Source organism: Diprion similis, chromosome 4, assembly GCF_021155765.1.
Source record: "Diprion similis isolate iyDipSimi1 chromosome 4, iyDipSimi1.1, whole genome shotgun sequence".
In the NCBI taxonomy this organism is placed as follows: Eukaryota; Metazoa; Arthropoda; class Insecta; order Hymenoptera; family Diprionidae; genus Diprion; species Diprion similis.
The window spans coordinates 18806606-18820205 of record NC_060108.1 but is presented as its reverse complement, the minus strand read 5'-3'; the positions used below and the strand labels follow the sequence as shown (position 1 = coordinate 18820205).

The following is a 13600-nucleotide window of genomic DNA, read 5'->3' as shown; positions in this document are numbered from 1 at the left end:
TGTCTCTCCGACCCCTGTCATGCAGCTCTGGTTGGATTTTTAATTTCGTTCGCTATGTTTAATTTCGCTTCGACTTTCCTCTTCCTCTTCCTCCTCCTACTTCTCATCTACCTCCGTTTCTCCAATCATATTATATTTATACACGTGTTTGTGCGACTCTCTATCTCTCTCTCTCTCTCTCTCTCTCTTAGAGGGAAGGGTGGATGCCCTCGAGGGCAACCCTCGGTTCGTTAGAAGGACAAAATTCTTCCCGTGGGACATCCGGTTTCCGGTAAACTCGCGGAAACCACCCGGAACTCGGGGAAGAAGCGTTGATATGCAGACGGGAATTCGAGTATTCTCTGCAGTGCCTGCAGCTTGATATTTCCTCCTACCGTCCGCCCTACTTCTTCTTATCTATCGCGAGCTCATGGAAACCAGCTGCAACTCTCGAATATCGCGTCGTAGGCATTCCTTCCGAGTCTCACGTGTCGTTCAACTTGTTATCATTAAATTATTATACACGCGTGTCTCGCCGAGTAGATTGTACTTTATTATTGCTCTAAAACTGCGAGACATTCGTCTGTTTTACGGTAATATTTATTATCGCCTCAAACTTCCGGCTAACTTGTTTTCATTCGGAAACGAAACGCGAGTTCGATTCTATACGAATTATATGACAATGACTCCCAATCTCTCACGTCGGCGGCTGCATCGCCAGTCATTGTCATATAATTCGTATAGAATCGAACTCGCGTTTCGTTTCCGACCGAGAACAAGTTAGCCGGAAAGAAAAGGCATCAATGAATAATACTGTGCATAATCTCCTAATGTATGCCTATATTATTTTCTCTCTTCCTTCCAGCTGCTGCTGCTCTCTGAAGCTCACGGAATGAAAGCCACAAAGCCACTCGCTGATCCTACTCCATTCCTCCTCTGCCTCCGCTGTCAGGAGCGGCAAGATTTACGCACCTTTTACAATTTACTCCTTTTAAGATTTAATTACACCACTTTCGAGTGCCAGATTAAGTTCATACGTACGTACCTACACTCGTTCTTGGATACGCATAATATTGAAAATAACTTGTATGTAAATACATACTACAGACGGTGCTGCGAATTCGACTTACGTAGTCGTCGCAGAACGGGAGACACCAATTAACCCGAAGTAACCCACTTACAGTTTAATCAAAGCAACAAAGTAGCTAGCTATATAAGGTACACAGCTGGCGCTCGCGCATTATATATTGTAAAGGTGTATTTAATTTCTACGACCGTCTTGGCTTGCGCGAGACTTCATATTACGGTATACATGGTATGGGTATGTATGTACTCACTACCCACCTCACCTATCTAGCTAATGTAAGATACACATAGAATACGGGAGAGTGGAAAGGCGCGAAGACATTCGACGCGCCGTTAGTAGGAGAGTGCCAATTTTCTAAAACTTCGTAACAAACTCTCTGTCCCTCAATTATTCGACTCTCTTATATACTTGTAGCTTCCATCCTGCCAACGGAACGGCCTTCTTGGTGTACAACGTCGTCCTCTTCGCTCGTGTTCTCAACGCGTGCTCGACCCCGGGGTCGATCTTAATCGGAGTAAATCCTCGCGTCTTTTCCCGTGATAATGCAGGCGAGAGAATCAACGAGACGGGGATGACGATGGATATAGAACAAGAAAAGGGTGGGTGTAAGAAGAGCGAAGGAGAGGCGGCTGATTCCCTGTCACTCGGCTAACAAGGATCGACAGTCTTCCCGAGCAGCATCCGCGAATTCGAGTTGCGTGATGTAGGAAATCCTTGGACGTAATTTTTCCTTCCTTCCTTCCTTCCGTCTGTCCTTCCTTCGACCTGATGCAGACCGACTAACCAAAATTCTGGATCCTCGCCTCGCCCGAGTCGAATAGGGGTTTTCTGCACCCTCCTACGCTCGAATATTATATACCTATATATGTATTACACGTGACGTTATGCCTACCGGCCTGTATCCTCGTCCTGCGCCCCATGGAACCCCCCGTTCCGCAAGAATATTTCACAGACTCGATCCCCCTCTGACTCCATAAACTAATCAGGCGCAGGATTTTCCCCCGAATATAAAGCGCGAATGAAAAATGATTTGAAATAATCTTTCGGTACGATATTTTCCCTGCCTCTTTTTCAATTTCGCAACTTGTTTATAACACGCAGTTGCGTATTTATTATATTTTTTTCCTCATAGCAAAGCGTTAAGTTGCAGTTTTCTGTAAAAAAAAATTTGTTAAAAACAAACTGCTCCAATTATTTTTTTAACAAGGTGATATATTACGTAGCATTGTTTGTCAATTTTTCTAAACAGTTGATCAAGCTCGTATGATATCCCCCATATGTTAATTTTTTCGTACAGCGGGACGCGGTTTAGATTAAATTTTAAAACATCTCGAACCATGGCAATCCTGTTAATCGAATAAAAAGGAATCAGTTTCCGAATCTTGGCTTCACTTATACAGCCCAAGTATTCTGCGATAGTCGGCCATACGATTTGAACGGTTTCTGGTGGTGGGTTTGAGCATTTCTATTTGATTGCAGTATACAAACACCATACTGAGGCGGCAATGGCAGGATCAATATTAGAACAGAGCATTCGACGTGAAGAAAATGAAAAATTTCGTTCCATTCAGGGAAAATTTTTATACATGTATGATTGTACGTTATACACACGAGGTCTTCGTCGAGTTTTTTGCCGCGTATACAACAAGACGGAGGGGGATAACCTCGGGCGTCGGAAGGAGGCGTCTCTTTGTTCTGCTTTATTACACTTTTTATTTTTCATCTTCACCTTTTGCCTCCGCGTGCGACAAAAATCTTTCGAGTATAGTCAGGCACCTTACACCTCCACCTTGCCCGCCTCGTTCCCGCCTGTCGAGGGCAGGTCGATTTATCTTTACCGAAGGTCCATCACTCGCCTTGCACCGCCGTCCTCCGCTCCTTTGTCCTTCAACCCGCGAGTCCTGCGGTCCTCCATTTTTTCTATACTCACCTCGACGGGGGCGCCTCCTCTTCGCCTCGGTTTTTTACTCCGTCGCCTCTTTCCGAAACGATATCCCGCTTGTCCATCGATCCGAACCGAGATCAACCCATAGATTACCCGCGTCGACGCGCTTCTCGAAGGAAAAAAAGACAAGAAGGAGAGTGATTTTTCAATTTCAAGATATTACGGTTATACATCTTGAACAACGTCGCTTTGCATTTATCTACTGAAGTTTTGTGAAATTTGTGCTCGTTAACAATCAGTCGAAACTGTTACAGAAATATTTTTACCAATTATCAAACGCTGTGTCAAACAACGCCAAAGAAAATTGCCCTTTTTTTAAGGTATCAGTTCTATGAAAATATTATTCTTCATACTTCAAATGATGCAACCTACGAAAAAAGGCTTATATGTTTTCAATGAATACTCGTTGTCGCCTAATTGCACGACGGCTTTCAGAAATATACACAATATTGCATTAATTCTTGAAAAAGCACGATTAATTTTGTGATTAGTGAAAGTATAGGTAATTGAGCCAATTATTAGAATCAGACGCCATTAAGGGGACAGGATTAAAAGATAAGTACGACGACGAATACCCAGCTACCCTATCCACACACATTTTCATACCATCCGGCTCACCTCGGGGTTACATTGAATTTCAAAGTTCATTATAAAAATTATTATTAACCAAAGTAAACGAGACACAAGCAACATTCTGCTCGCCCTAATGATAATGTTCTTATATATTTAATAAATTTATTTCGACGTTGTCTTCAGCCCGGCCATTTCCGTCGCCTTAATATTTTCCGTTCATTTTCTCTGGCCTTCTCTTTCCCTCTCTCTTCCTCTTCGCGGAGTGATTTTCTTTCAAGAGGGGGATGGCTGCCATAATTTACGCCAGTATGTATACGTACGTCGCACACCCACAAAGGTATCGTATAACAACGTACAACACGTATTACACAGCTGTAGGCAGAACTCTGATCCCAGTCCAGCTTCGTAAAGAGGCACTCGGGGTGGGTGTGCCTGGAGGTCCTCCCCGCTGCGGGATTGAATTTTTCAATCTCTTCGCGAGTCGCTTTAATGGAGCCGGAGCTTCGGAGACGAAAGCTCGAATCCCCCCTCCGGTGTAATGTTGGCGGGAACTGAAACACCGACCGAGACGGCACGTCCAGCGGTCAAACACGCCTATGCACCGGATATTGTAGTCGCTAATTGCGCCTGCACGGTTTTGGCGAATTTGCTAATTAACCTGTGGATATGCAGCTGCTGATCGTTCGAGGATATAAATAGCCGTTGCGATCAACTCGACACCCGTTGCGATATACTCGGCGATGAATTACAAAGCCGCGCGTCATGTTGTTGGAGAGTTTTCTGTTATATAGACGCATCGTATGGGCTCACTTAGGTAAGGGTCGAGATCCGAGGACCTCCAAGCACCCCTAACGACGGCTAAAAGGATAAAAGGATACGAACTGCAGGCCGCCAGAGGCGAGGTTCAAACCACGAACGGCGGAGGAATCAAAGTTCACGCGAGTCCTTTTCAACCCCTCTGTTGAGTTCACGTCCGAGTTATCAAAAACGGACTCAGTTTCCTCGTCACCGTCGTTTCCTGATGTGAACGAAACTCTTCTAGCCAGGTATGGACGAACATAGGTATATATACAATTTTGTAGGCCGCAAGATTTTCTCCGTGCGTCCATGAATTTTGCAGTCCTTTACGATCTTCTGAACCCTCGTCGAAAGTCGCTTTCAACAAAACTCAACGGTCCGCGACTCGCTGATTTCTAATAATACCGACGTGTATTACGGGGGCGGATTATGCATGAGTAAGTTTATCGATTCGCTGTTTAAAGGAACAATTTCAAAGTCCACCAGTTGTATTTATTATATATGTAGGGAATATATACCTTCGGGAAACGACGATTTTTCTATTTGGGTTTAAATAATTCATCGATGCAAAAGATTCTTCAATATTGAGATAATCACACTGAGCAGCTGCCGCTGATGATCCCCTCCCACCGCGGGCGAGTTTGCAGAGAGAAAACGTTGCAAAAGAATATTCATACAGAAGGGTATATCGCTGATCTGGTAATTGAATAATCGTAACTGGAACAAATTTTTTCAAGGCAAAGTCGTACCTCTTGTAATTAACTTATTCCCCCCTCCTTGAATTCACCGTTCCAGCCATCATACCTTTTTTCGCAAAATCACATCGTCGTCGTCGGCTATCACGAATCATCTCAAACAAGAATAAAACCTTAAAGGTACATCTGCGGCAGCCGTATCGCGGCACGAAGAACCTGAGGCTATCCTTTTTTTCATCAAAATTCTTATGATAACACTGATTTTAGCGGCTGAGAAGCAGAGCCACCCTCTTTCTTCCATGTACGCGTATAAACACTCCTTGCCACAAATTTTTTCCTCAAATAATATTTCTTCAAATAACACACTTGATCATAATTTCGCTGCGGTTAAATGATTTTTTTGCACAGGTTCCAACATGGAAACATGATTATTTTCCGGTACAAACTTATGTAATATTTACAAAGAAATACACCATCCACATACATACATACGTATATGTATATATTTGGTTTGACACTAACGATTTTGACTTTAATGTACTTGCAGAAATATCATCTATAAACTTCGTTATGAGTATGTGTAAAAACGAAATTACAAAAACTGTATAAAACTTTTCTATGCCTGTAATACATACTTGCGAAATAGAGAAAAAAAAACAACTAATTGTGCATAAATTATACACATAATTTGAAACAACTCCTACAGGCATCGGTCGAAAACGCATCAGATATAGAAAGTTATTCAGCTGCAGTTCGTACACGTAGGTATATATCATAATATACCTATATACCGCATAACATATGTATAATACTCATACGATTCTGCAGTCTTAAAACTTCCACATCTCTGAAAACGTGCCTGCAGTTATACTTGCCCGAAACTTAGTACACACGTATCATTCATTCGTAGGGAATTCAGAAGGATACGAGCGTCAGATTTAGCCGCGGATATCTGCGCAAGCAGTTTAACGTCCGATTAAACCCGCTCCTTAACTACTGCGCGAGTCTGACTCAACGCCGTCTATCACTTCACAACCGCGCTAGGCTGACCGAACGTGCTTTTCGACTACTACAGCAGCCTGTCCAACGCTCCCTGATCTGCTGACCGATTTGGCAAAACGTATGCCGCGTGCGGATTACATCGCGTGTGTGCGTGTCTCGTTACACGTAGGTATCACGATCACACATTCACGCGAGACCCGATCCCCGAAAAGTAGAATGTTTTGCATGTTCGAGGGTTGATTTCGCGGGAGCGTTCGTTAAGCGACAGGGTTTTAATTAAATTCTATTTAAAGTGGTACAGGTATATATCTATATATATATATATATATACACATAGCATCGGCAATTGAGAGAGAGGGAGAGGCGGTAATATTTCGCTGCAAAGATACGTACGCATGTAATACCGTGGACCCGATACGTGACCGAGGGTTTGAAACTAAACGGACAATAAAAGACGAGAACGAAAAACAAGAATAAAAAAAAAACAGGCAAAAAAAAAATGGACGGAGAGAGAACGCGAAAAACAAATCAATGAAACAAAAGTTTTAAAAACGATTGGAGAAGAAGAGGCCATAAAAAAGGATGGAAAAAGAAATCCACCATTAATCTGCTTACACGAAAGCGGTTGTTCACGCCTGCAACTTTTCCTGCCCTTCGTTCCCTTTCCCTTGTACAGTTCACGCCGTGCTCGCCACGCTCCCCCCCGCCCCCCCCCCCATCACCCCCTTCCATCGGGAAAACGAAACGAAACTAATCCCCCCCCTCCCAAAAAGCTCTCATTCGTCGTCGAGGCAGCGCAGATAGTAAAGTATGGAAAAGTCGGGACCTGCCGTCATGCTGCTGGCTGATGTGTTTTTTTCTACGAGGAAAGAACTCACCTTGCCTCTTGTATCGTATGAAATATTTCGCGGTCCATCTGTTTGTCCCATAGCCTCTCACGCGACCGCACGGCAAACGGGAAAAGGAAGAACAGATAAGGGTTATGATTCCTAATTCGTATATATTATACGAGCCCCCCCCCCCAGCCCATCCCCTTTGCTCCCTTTCAATTCTCGTTTCCGTTTTTTTAACAGCCGTTATGGCGGGTCCTGATTTTTTTCTCACCACGCCGGGAGCGAGGAAATATTTCTTATAATCATTTTCCGCTCTTTTTTTCCTGCCGGCTTCATTTTAAACGTCCGGCAGGACATTGCCATAACGTAGACAACATGGGTTGGGAAAACAGCTGAAACGCCGGCAGGAATAGCTGTTTCACCGCGAGTGAAACTCTGCGTAATTTGTTCCGTTAAACCAGTGGAATCCGGCCAAGAATGTGGTTATTTTGGCGTCGGATAGGTACTGCCGTGGTAGGGAGCTGGAACACGACCGCCATTCGCCCGACAAATTAACGGATTAACTTGAATGCTCTAGGAAATCGCGCTGTACATACCTACCTTATACCTACATCAACCAGCCCGTTGTAACTTTGCGGGGGACACACGGAGTGAGATGGGCGCGTGTTTAAGCTTATTTGCCCGAATAACGTACGGGGGCTCTACTTAATGCAACGGTGATTAAGCATTGTTCTGCCTTCTGAAGTTTGGGGGTTTTTTTTTTTGCTTTTCAACTTTCTTTTCTCTATCTTTACTTGCACACGGCCCTTGGAGGAACGTTCGGTAAAGGGTTCATGAACGGCGAGTACATCGGTAGGAATTACCATGTGAGAAAAAAAACGATTTGGGATACTTTCTTTTTCATCCGTCGAATTCCGTGTAGGTTGAGAATTCGTAAAGATCAACCTCGATAAATCCAGACACCGGATCGATTTCAATACCTCTGCACTACAGAGATTTGCTCGCGGCTTATGTCATACATCTGTATCCATGCGTGGTCTACGGTAAAGTTATACAAGTTCAGTCACTCGCATCAATGAATTGACAAACGAAATTTCAACCTGTACGACGCTCTGACGTTCGATATAATATGGTCAGAGAGGAGAAAACATATATTGACACGGTGACGGGATTTCGTTAAGAAATCCTAACGTGAATCATAAATTCCACTCACTATTTGCGTTTCTAACCGGACTGAAACTCTGCTACTGAAAACCATTTTATACGGTACACCGAATGCGATGTATATCATACAAAATAATTTGTTATTTTGCAAATAAATGCGTTAGTCTGCACATACGTAATGGACCACCCAACAATTTGAGCGGATATGAATATACCTACCGTCAACAATTAAAATCTCGATGACTCATACATGTATTAATATTCCATGTAATGGCTTTGGACTCTGTCAGAGACGCATGAATTGTTTCAAATATCTGCCGGCGTTTCTCGAATCTGTACAGTAAAATTATAACGTACGACAATATTTTTTTTTCTTTGTTTATTACGGTCATATTTTCATTTAATCATGAAAAAACACGATAATAATAATGTACTTAAAAATAAAGTTAAAAGAAGACTGAAAATTTTTTGTCACTCTTCGATGATCAAATTCTCGCTGACCTGTTAGCCGTCGTTCAGGTTTTATATCAAAACCTAATCGATGCTGGGCAACTTGATCCAGAGCGGGATAGCATGAGAAAGAAATTGGAAGTGTCAAGACTGCAATCTCTCAAGATTGAGATTAGTTAAACGATAATGGGGGCCTTTAACTCCCACAAATCTCTCTTCAGGTCCGATAAAAGATAAAACTGGCTTGGCTCAGTGTGGAAAATAAAAAAGCAGTATAAGTATAATCAACAACTTGTAACAAAAATAAAGCAGCAATTTCCTTACCGTCATCGTAACCATTGTCATTTCCATTCTATTTACACACGGCTGAGTTAATTTTCGTTTAATTATGTTTCACAAATTATAGTACAGAAATGGCACACGCATAGTATTAACCTTAATGTAACTCGGTTGCGGCTACAAACTATAACCCCGAGCCCTTTCGTCTGCATCAGATGTCAGAGACAGAAGCTTCGGATTATACATAGGTATCCCTATCTGAAGGGCAAACGTGAAACAATGCGATCCGTCTTTGGCTCTGACGTGCCTAATAAACCCGCGGACAATGTGGAAGGGTGTCCAAAACAACGTGCCCTTTAATTGATGATCAGTCATGCATAAATACTCAGCGTCATGCAATTATTTAAGTCAGTTCTGTAATGTGCAGGTATGACTTATTGTGTAACAGTCTCTGTATACATCTACAAAAAAAATTTTTTACACTCCAATTCCTATTTCTCCCTCAATTGATGCGTACGATGTTTTCGTGGCCTCGTGATACAAGTAAAATGGGTACGTACCGGCGTTCGTTCATTAATTATTTCTCATCTTATGTCTAAGTTAAGCTTTTATACTCGCTCCGTGCACCTTTACAAAACATTCGTGATTATTTTCCCTCCTACGCTTCACCGATCAGAGTAATTCAGCACACTGAACTTGAAGCGTCGATAGGTTGGATGAAAATATCACCGGAAACCGAAATCGCCTTGGTATTTGTGGGTGATTATAGATGAACAATCCATTTCAGTTAATATCCTAGGTAATCCTATTTCGAAAATATTGATATTTTTTATTTTTTACCTGTATAATTATTAAATCAAACGGATTTTTCATCTCTAATCACCTACAAATACAATTACGTTCTCGGTTTCTTTCGACATCATCATCCAACCCCTATCGATGCTTCAGGCTCAATGTGTCAGACCGAAAAATGAATCTGCTAGTTCGGAAGCAACGAAACAAGCAAAAGAATATAATGACCAATAAATACGAAAGTTGGAGATTTCGCCAATTTCTTCGGATCAATTTTGAGTCCAAATTCGGGTCAAAATTATTTGCTTTTGCAACTTTTCAAACAGCTCTGGATCTAAAGAAAGTTCGATAGTTTCGAAACAATGTTCACAAATCTTCCAATAATTCGCTTCTTTTCACCCTTCTGCTGTCTGAAACTGTCAAATAAAAGGCACCCCACGTGTCTATGAAATTGTGCTTTAAATATTGTGGCTCGATTCGAGATTTAAGAAATTTTTGCAGGCCTTCAACGTAAAAGTTGTACGCAGTTGGCGTAGCGGGACTCGAAGCCAATGCAATCGTGAGTTACCGACGGATGAGTTACAGCGTCGATAAAAGAGATCGTCCTACATGTTGCTCCGTCGGTAACGTCCCATCTGTTGCGTACTCCTGCATAACCGACTTCCCACTTGGCGGGGCTGGGTGGCGTTGGAAATTTGCGTGTGCCCCCCCCCCCCCCCCCCCCCCCCCCCCCCCCCCGCGGAAGGCCACCTAGGATGATGACCCCTCTTTGGAGCGACGGAATGAGTACCGGGCAACCTCAGTCGGTGATCGTCATCGGTAGCTGAGAGTTGTTCGTACGTGACTGCCGTACCCCGCTGTGAGTGACAGATTTACTAATGTGCGTGGAATTTGACACACACGTGTCAATATTGTCGTCACACAGCTTCGTGGGTGAGTACAAAACGGTAGCACCGGATGCGTTCGTCAGGTAATTGTAATGGGTAATCACTGATGAAAAAATGGGCATTGGAAAGAGTCAATTTAGTGAGGAGGAACTCCAGGATTATCAGGTAAGGGCACAAGTTGTGATTATTGTTTTTTTTTTTCTTCTAAATTCCCTTGTCTACGATATTCACATGTTTGAATCTGCTGCACCTTGGTGCAGTTGTTGCAGTCTCAGTTGACTATCGTTTCTCAACTCACTCAGCGTAATATGTAACATTCTGTTTTTAGGACTTGACTTACTTCACGAAGAAGGAGGTGATGTTGTAAGTATATCGAATTCCTCACTTTTCAATCAACTCCCTTTCTTTATTATCTTTACCACTCACTATTTCCACTTTGCTTTATTTATTTGATATACATGAACTCCATAGCACTCTAGTTCTGCTGGCTTTAGAGTTTGTGACTGTTATAAACATTCTGAATGTTTGTTTTTTCACAAAGATTCAGATTTACTCATTCTAAATGATTCCACAGTGCCCACCAAAAATTCAAGGCTCTTGCCCCAGAGAAAGTTGGCCACAACCGAAATGCTAAACTTCCCATGGCAAAGATACTACAGTATCCTGAGCTGAGAGTCAATCCGTTTGGAGACCGAATCTGCAAAGTTTTCAGCTCCAGCCAAGATGGAGATTGTACCTTTGAAGACTTTCTTGATATGATGTCTGTGTTCAGCGACGCTGCCCCTAAAGCTGTAAAAGCTGAGCATGCATTTCGAATATTTGGTAGGCTTGCATTAGACAGAATTTTAGCAATAAAAGGAGATTCGATGTCTCTCTTATACAATACTGTGTTCGATCTGTTATTAATTTGCTAGATTTTGACGGAGATGATATGCTGGGTGTTGGGGATCTTAGGCAAGTTGTGGATAGACTGACCACCCCTCAGCGGTTGAACGAAGCTGATATGCAGCAACTTTTGCAATGCCTGCTGGAAGAAGCTGACTTGGACGATGACGGAGCATTGAGCTTTGCTGAGTTTGAGCATATTATTGAAAAAAGCAGCGATTTCTCAAAGTAAAAATCCGGCTGCTTCCATATTTACAATTGCATCATTACCATACTTGGCTATTCAAACTGATTTGATTCCTTGTTCTATTGTAGGTCATTCCGCATACGTTTATAATAAATGCAAACAACAAACACCTGAGAAGCAAACGCCCACTAGTCAACACAAGACTGAGAAACGCACTGAAAATCGATGATACTCTTTTCGTCAGCGCTCAAAGGCCTAAGCCCTCCGCCCTCGTTTCGTTTACTAATTTGGTGTTAACAACTTGGAAAATTTTCTTTTTTAATTAAGCCCTGACCTTGCATTTTTTACTCTAATGCACTCACAGGTAAAATCGTTGCATCTTCGGAACATTTCAGCTTAAGGTGTACAGGAAAATTCTGAGAGAAAAATATGCATTATTTTTATCAATTGCAGAAGAAATGGCATCGTCAATTCTCCGAAAGGATGCCAATTAGTCAATTGAGATTTTTCGTTATTGTCATGTTTTTAGTACAATTTCGTTACAGATGTTAGTTTAGTATTTTGTACTCCAGTAAGCATTTACAATTATACATGTAGTTCCATATGAGTATGTATGTATTTGGAGTTAGGATTAGTCAAATCTTGACACAGATCTCAATTTTTATTGATAGACTATTAATTCATTGACTATTTATCTTGAAAAAGTATGATCAGTTTTATACAATTATACAAGTGCACAAAATTTTTATTCAAGTTGCCAAATACCCAGATTTACGAATCTGAGAGTTAGAGTAATATTTTAAGCATAGATAATTTTAAAGACTCTGTCATTTACGTTATTCTACATTATCCTTTCTTATTTGATATAGTCTCAAGTCTCATATATTTTTCACTCAATTCTATCTATCGATATGATATTTTAAATAAAAATGAGAATATACAAATATGTGTAACGAGTGCTGTTTGTTATTTATTTAACTCTTATTCTTTGTTAAAGTAAAAACTGCTTTATAACGCATGTATAAAAATGTGTGTACAGTTTTGTTACAGAGAGCAATCTTCTTTTTTACGACTGAAGGTATCCTCTGAAATAAGTAAAATTATTAATAATTGTTGCAACGTAGAATTCAACTGGTCTATGATTTCAGAAAAACTCACGGTAACTTCATGCGCATGAATATCCAACAGGTGAAAAATGAAACGATGATGGATATGAACCCTACGCTGATCAAAAGAATTCTGTTGAGCTTCGGGGTTGATGGACTGTGCGTCTGGTCCAATACAATAAATCCTAAGCCTCCTAGAGTGAATAGAAAGCTAGAAGCTAACCCCTCCATTATATATTGACCGTTCACACGGTATGGCATAAATGCAACCTACAGAATGAAAGAAAATTTCGAATTTGTTGAAATATATAAAAAGTTCATATTCAATAGAAGCCATGTAGTACTGAGTAAAAGAAAAAAATTGTACCGGGCGAGAGTGCCCATGCTCATCTGTTGTTGAGCCGACACTTGGAGGTTCCACGATGACGTCGTATATAATTCCTGAAAGATCGTAGAAATTGAAAATTAAGAAATTATTGAATATTGATGTGAAGTGTATAAATTTAAAATGTGTTCAGTGAAAAAAATTGTATGACTAACCTCCGGTGACGAGGAAGTACGAGAAGAGAATCAGTGCGAACATAACCATAGAACTCGGTTGCACAAACCATGATGGTTTTTTTATTTTTAAATTTGGAACCTGTAGAACGATGAATGGTACTCGATATATGTTCTCCATTTCTATAATATACTTCACAGAAATTGACAGAAATTGATTTGAAAAATATTTGACGTGCCGGGTGGCCACGAACGGTGTATCGCGACAAGATGGCCGTCTAGTGACGTGGATGTTTACAACAATTTTTTCTGGACAAGTTCAGAATCATCACTTTTTTTCTTTCATCATCATGTAAAACGATAAGATTTTTATAATGGGCTTGATATTACCAAAGGGGACTGAAATCTATTTAATTGTATAAAAATTTCGAGATCTCTGC

General features: G+C 41.3%; 2 protein-coding genes across 2 annotated transcripts; one reads left to right on the top strand and one right to left on the bottom strand.

The window, feature by feature from the left end:
• The first annotated feature begins 10438 nt into the window (after positions 1–10438).
• LOC124406070 (calcium and integrin-binding protein 1-like) lies at positions 10439–12371 on the top strand. Its single transcript, XM_046881414.1, has 5 exons — positions 10439–10649; positions 10813–10847; positions 11059–11306; positions 11399–11597; positions 11685–12371. The coding sequence occupies exons 1-5, from the start codon at positions 10599–10601 to the stop codon at positions 11704–11706; spliced, it is 555 nt and encodes a 184-aa protein (XP_046737370.1). The 5' UTR covers positions 10439–10598; the 3' UTR covers positions 11707–12371.
• LOC124406072 (oligosaccharyltransferase complex subunit ostc) lies at positions 12071–13500 on the bottom strand. Its single transcript, XM_046881416.1, has 4 exons — positions 13203–13500; positions 13030–13103; positions 12715–12932; positions 12071–12641 (listed from the first exon to the last, which is right to left on the bottom strand). The coding sequence occupies exons 1-4, from the start codon at positions 13339–13341 to the stop codon at positions 12623–12625; spliced, it is 450 nt and encodes a 149-aa protein (XP_046737372.1). The 5' UTR covers positions 13342–13500; the 3' UTR covers positions 12071–12622.
• Between the last annotated feature and the right edge of the window lie 100 nt (positions 13501–13600).

Bases quoted from the DNA above. Each gene is read 5' to 3' on its own strand.
- LOC124406070 (XM_046881414.1), top strand. From the start codon at position 10,599: ATGGGCATTGGAAAGAGTCAATTTAGTGAGGAGGAACTCCAGGATTAT. The intron at 10,650-10,812 runs GTAAGGGCACAA...TTCTGTTTTTAG, and splicing joins AGGAACTCCAGGATTATCAG to GACTTGACTTACTTCACGAA. The intron at 11,598-11,684 runs GTAAAAATCCGG...GTTCTATTGTAG, and splicing joins AAAAGCAGCGATTTCTCAAA to GTCATTCCGCATACGTTTAT.
- LOC124406072 (XM_046881416.1), bottom strand. From the start codon at position 13,341: ATGGAGAACATATATCGAGTACCATTCATCGTTCTACAGGTTCCAAAT. The intron at 13,104-13,202 runs GTTAGTCATACA...ACGATCTTTCAG, and splicing joins GTACTTCCTCGTCACCGGAG to GAATTATATACGACGTCATC. The intron at 12,933-13,029 runs GTACAATTTTTT...TTCATTCTGTAG, and splicing joins AGCATGGGCACTCTCGCCCG to GTTGCATTTATGCCATACCG.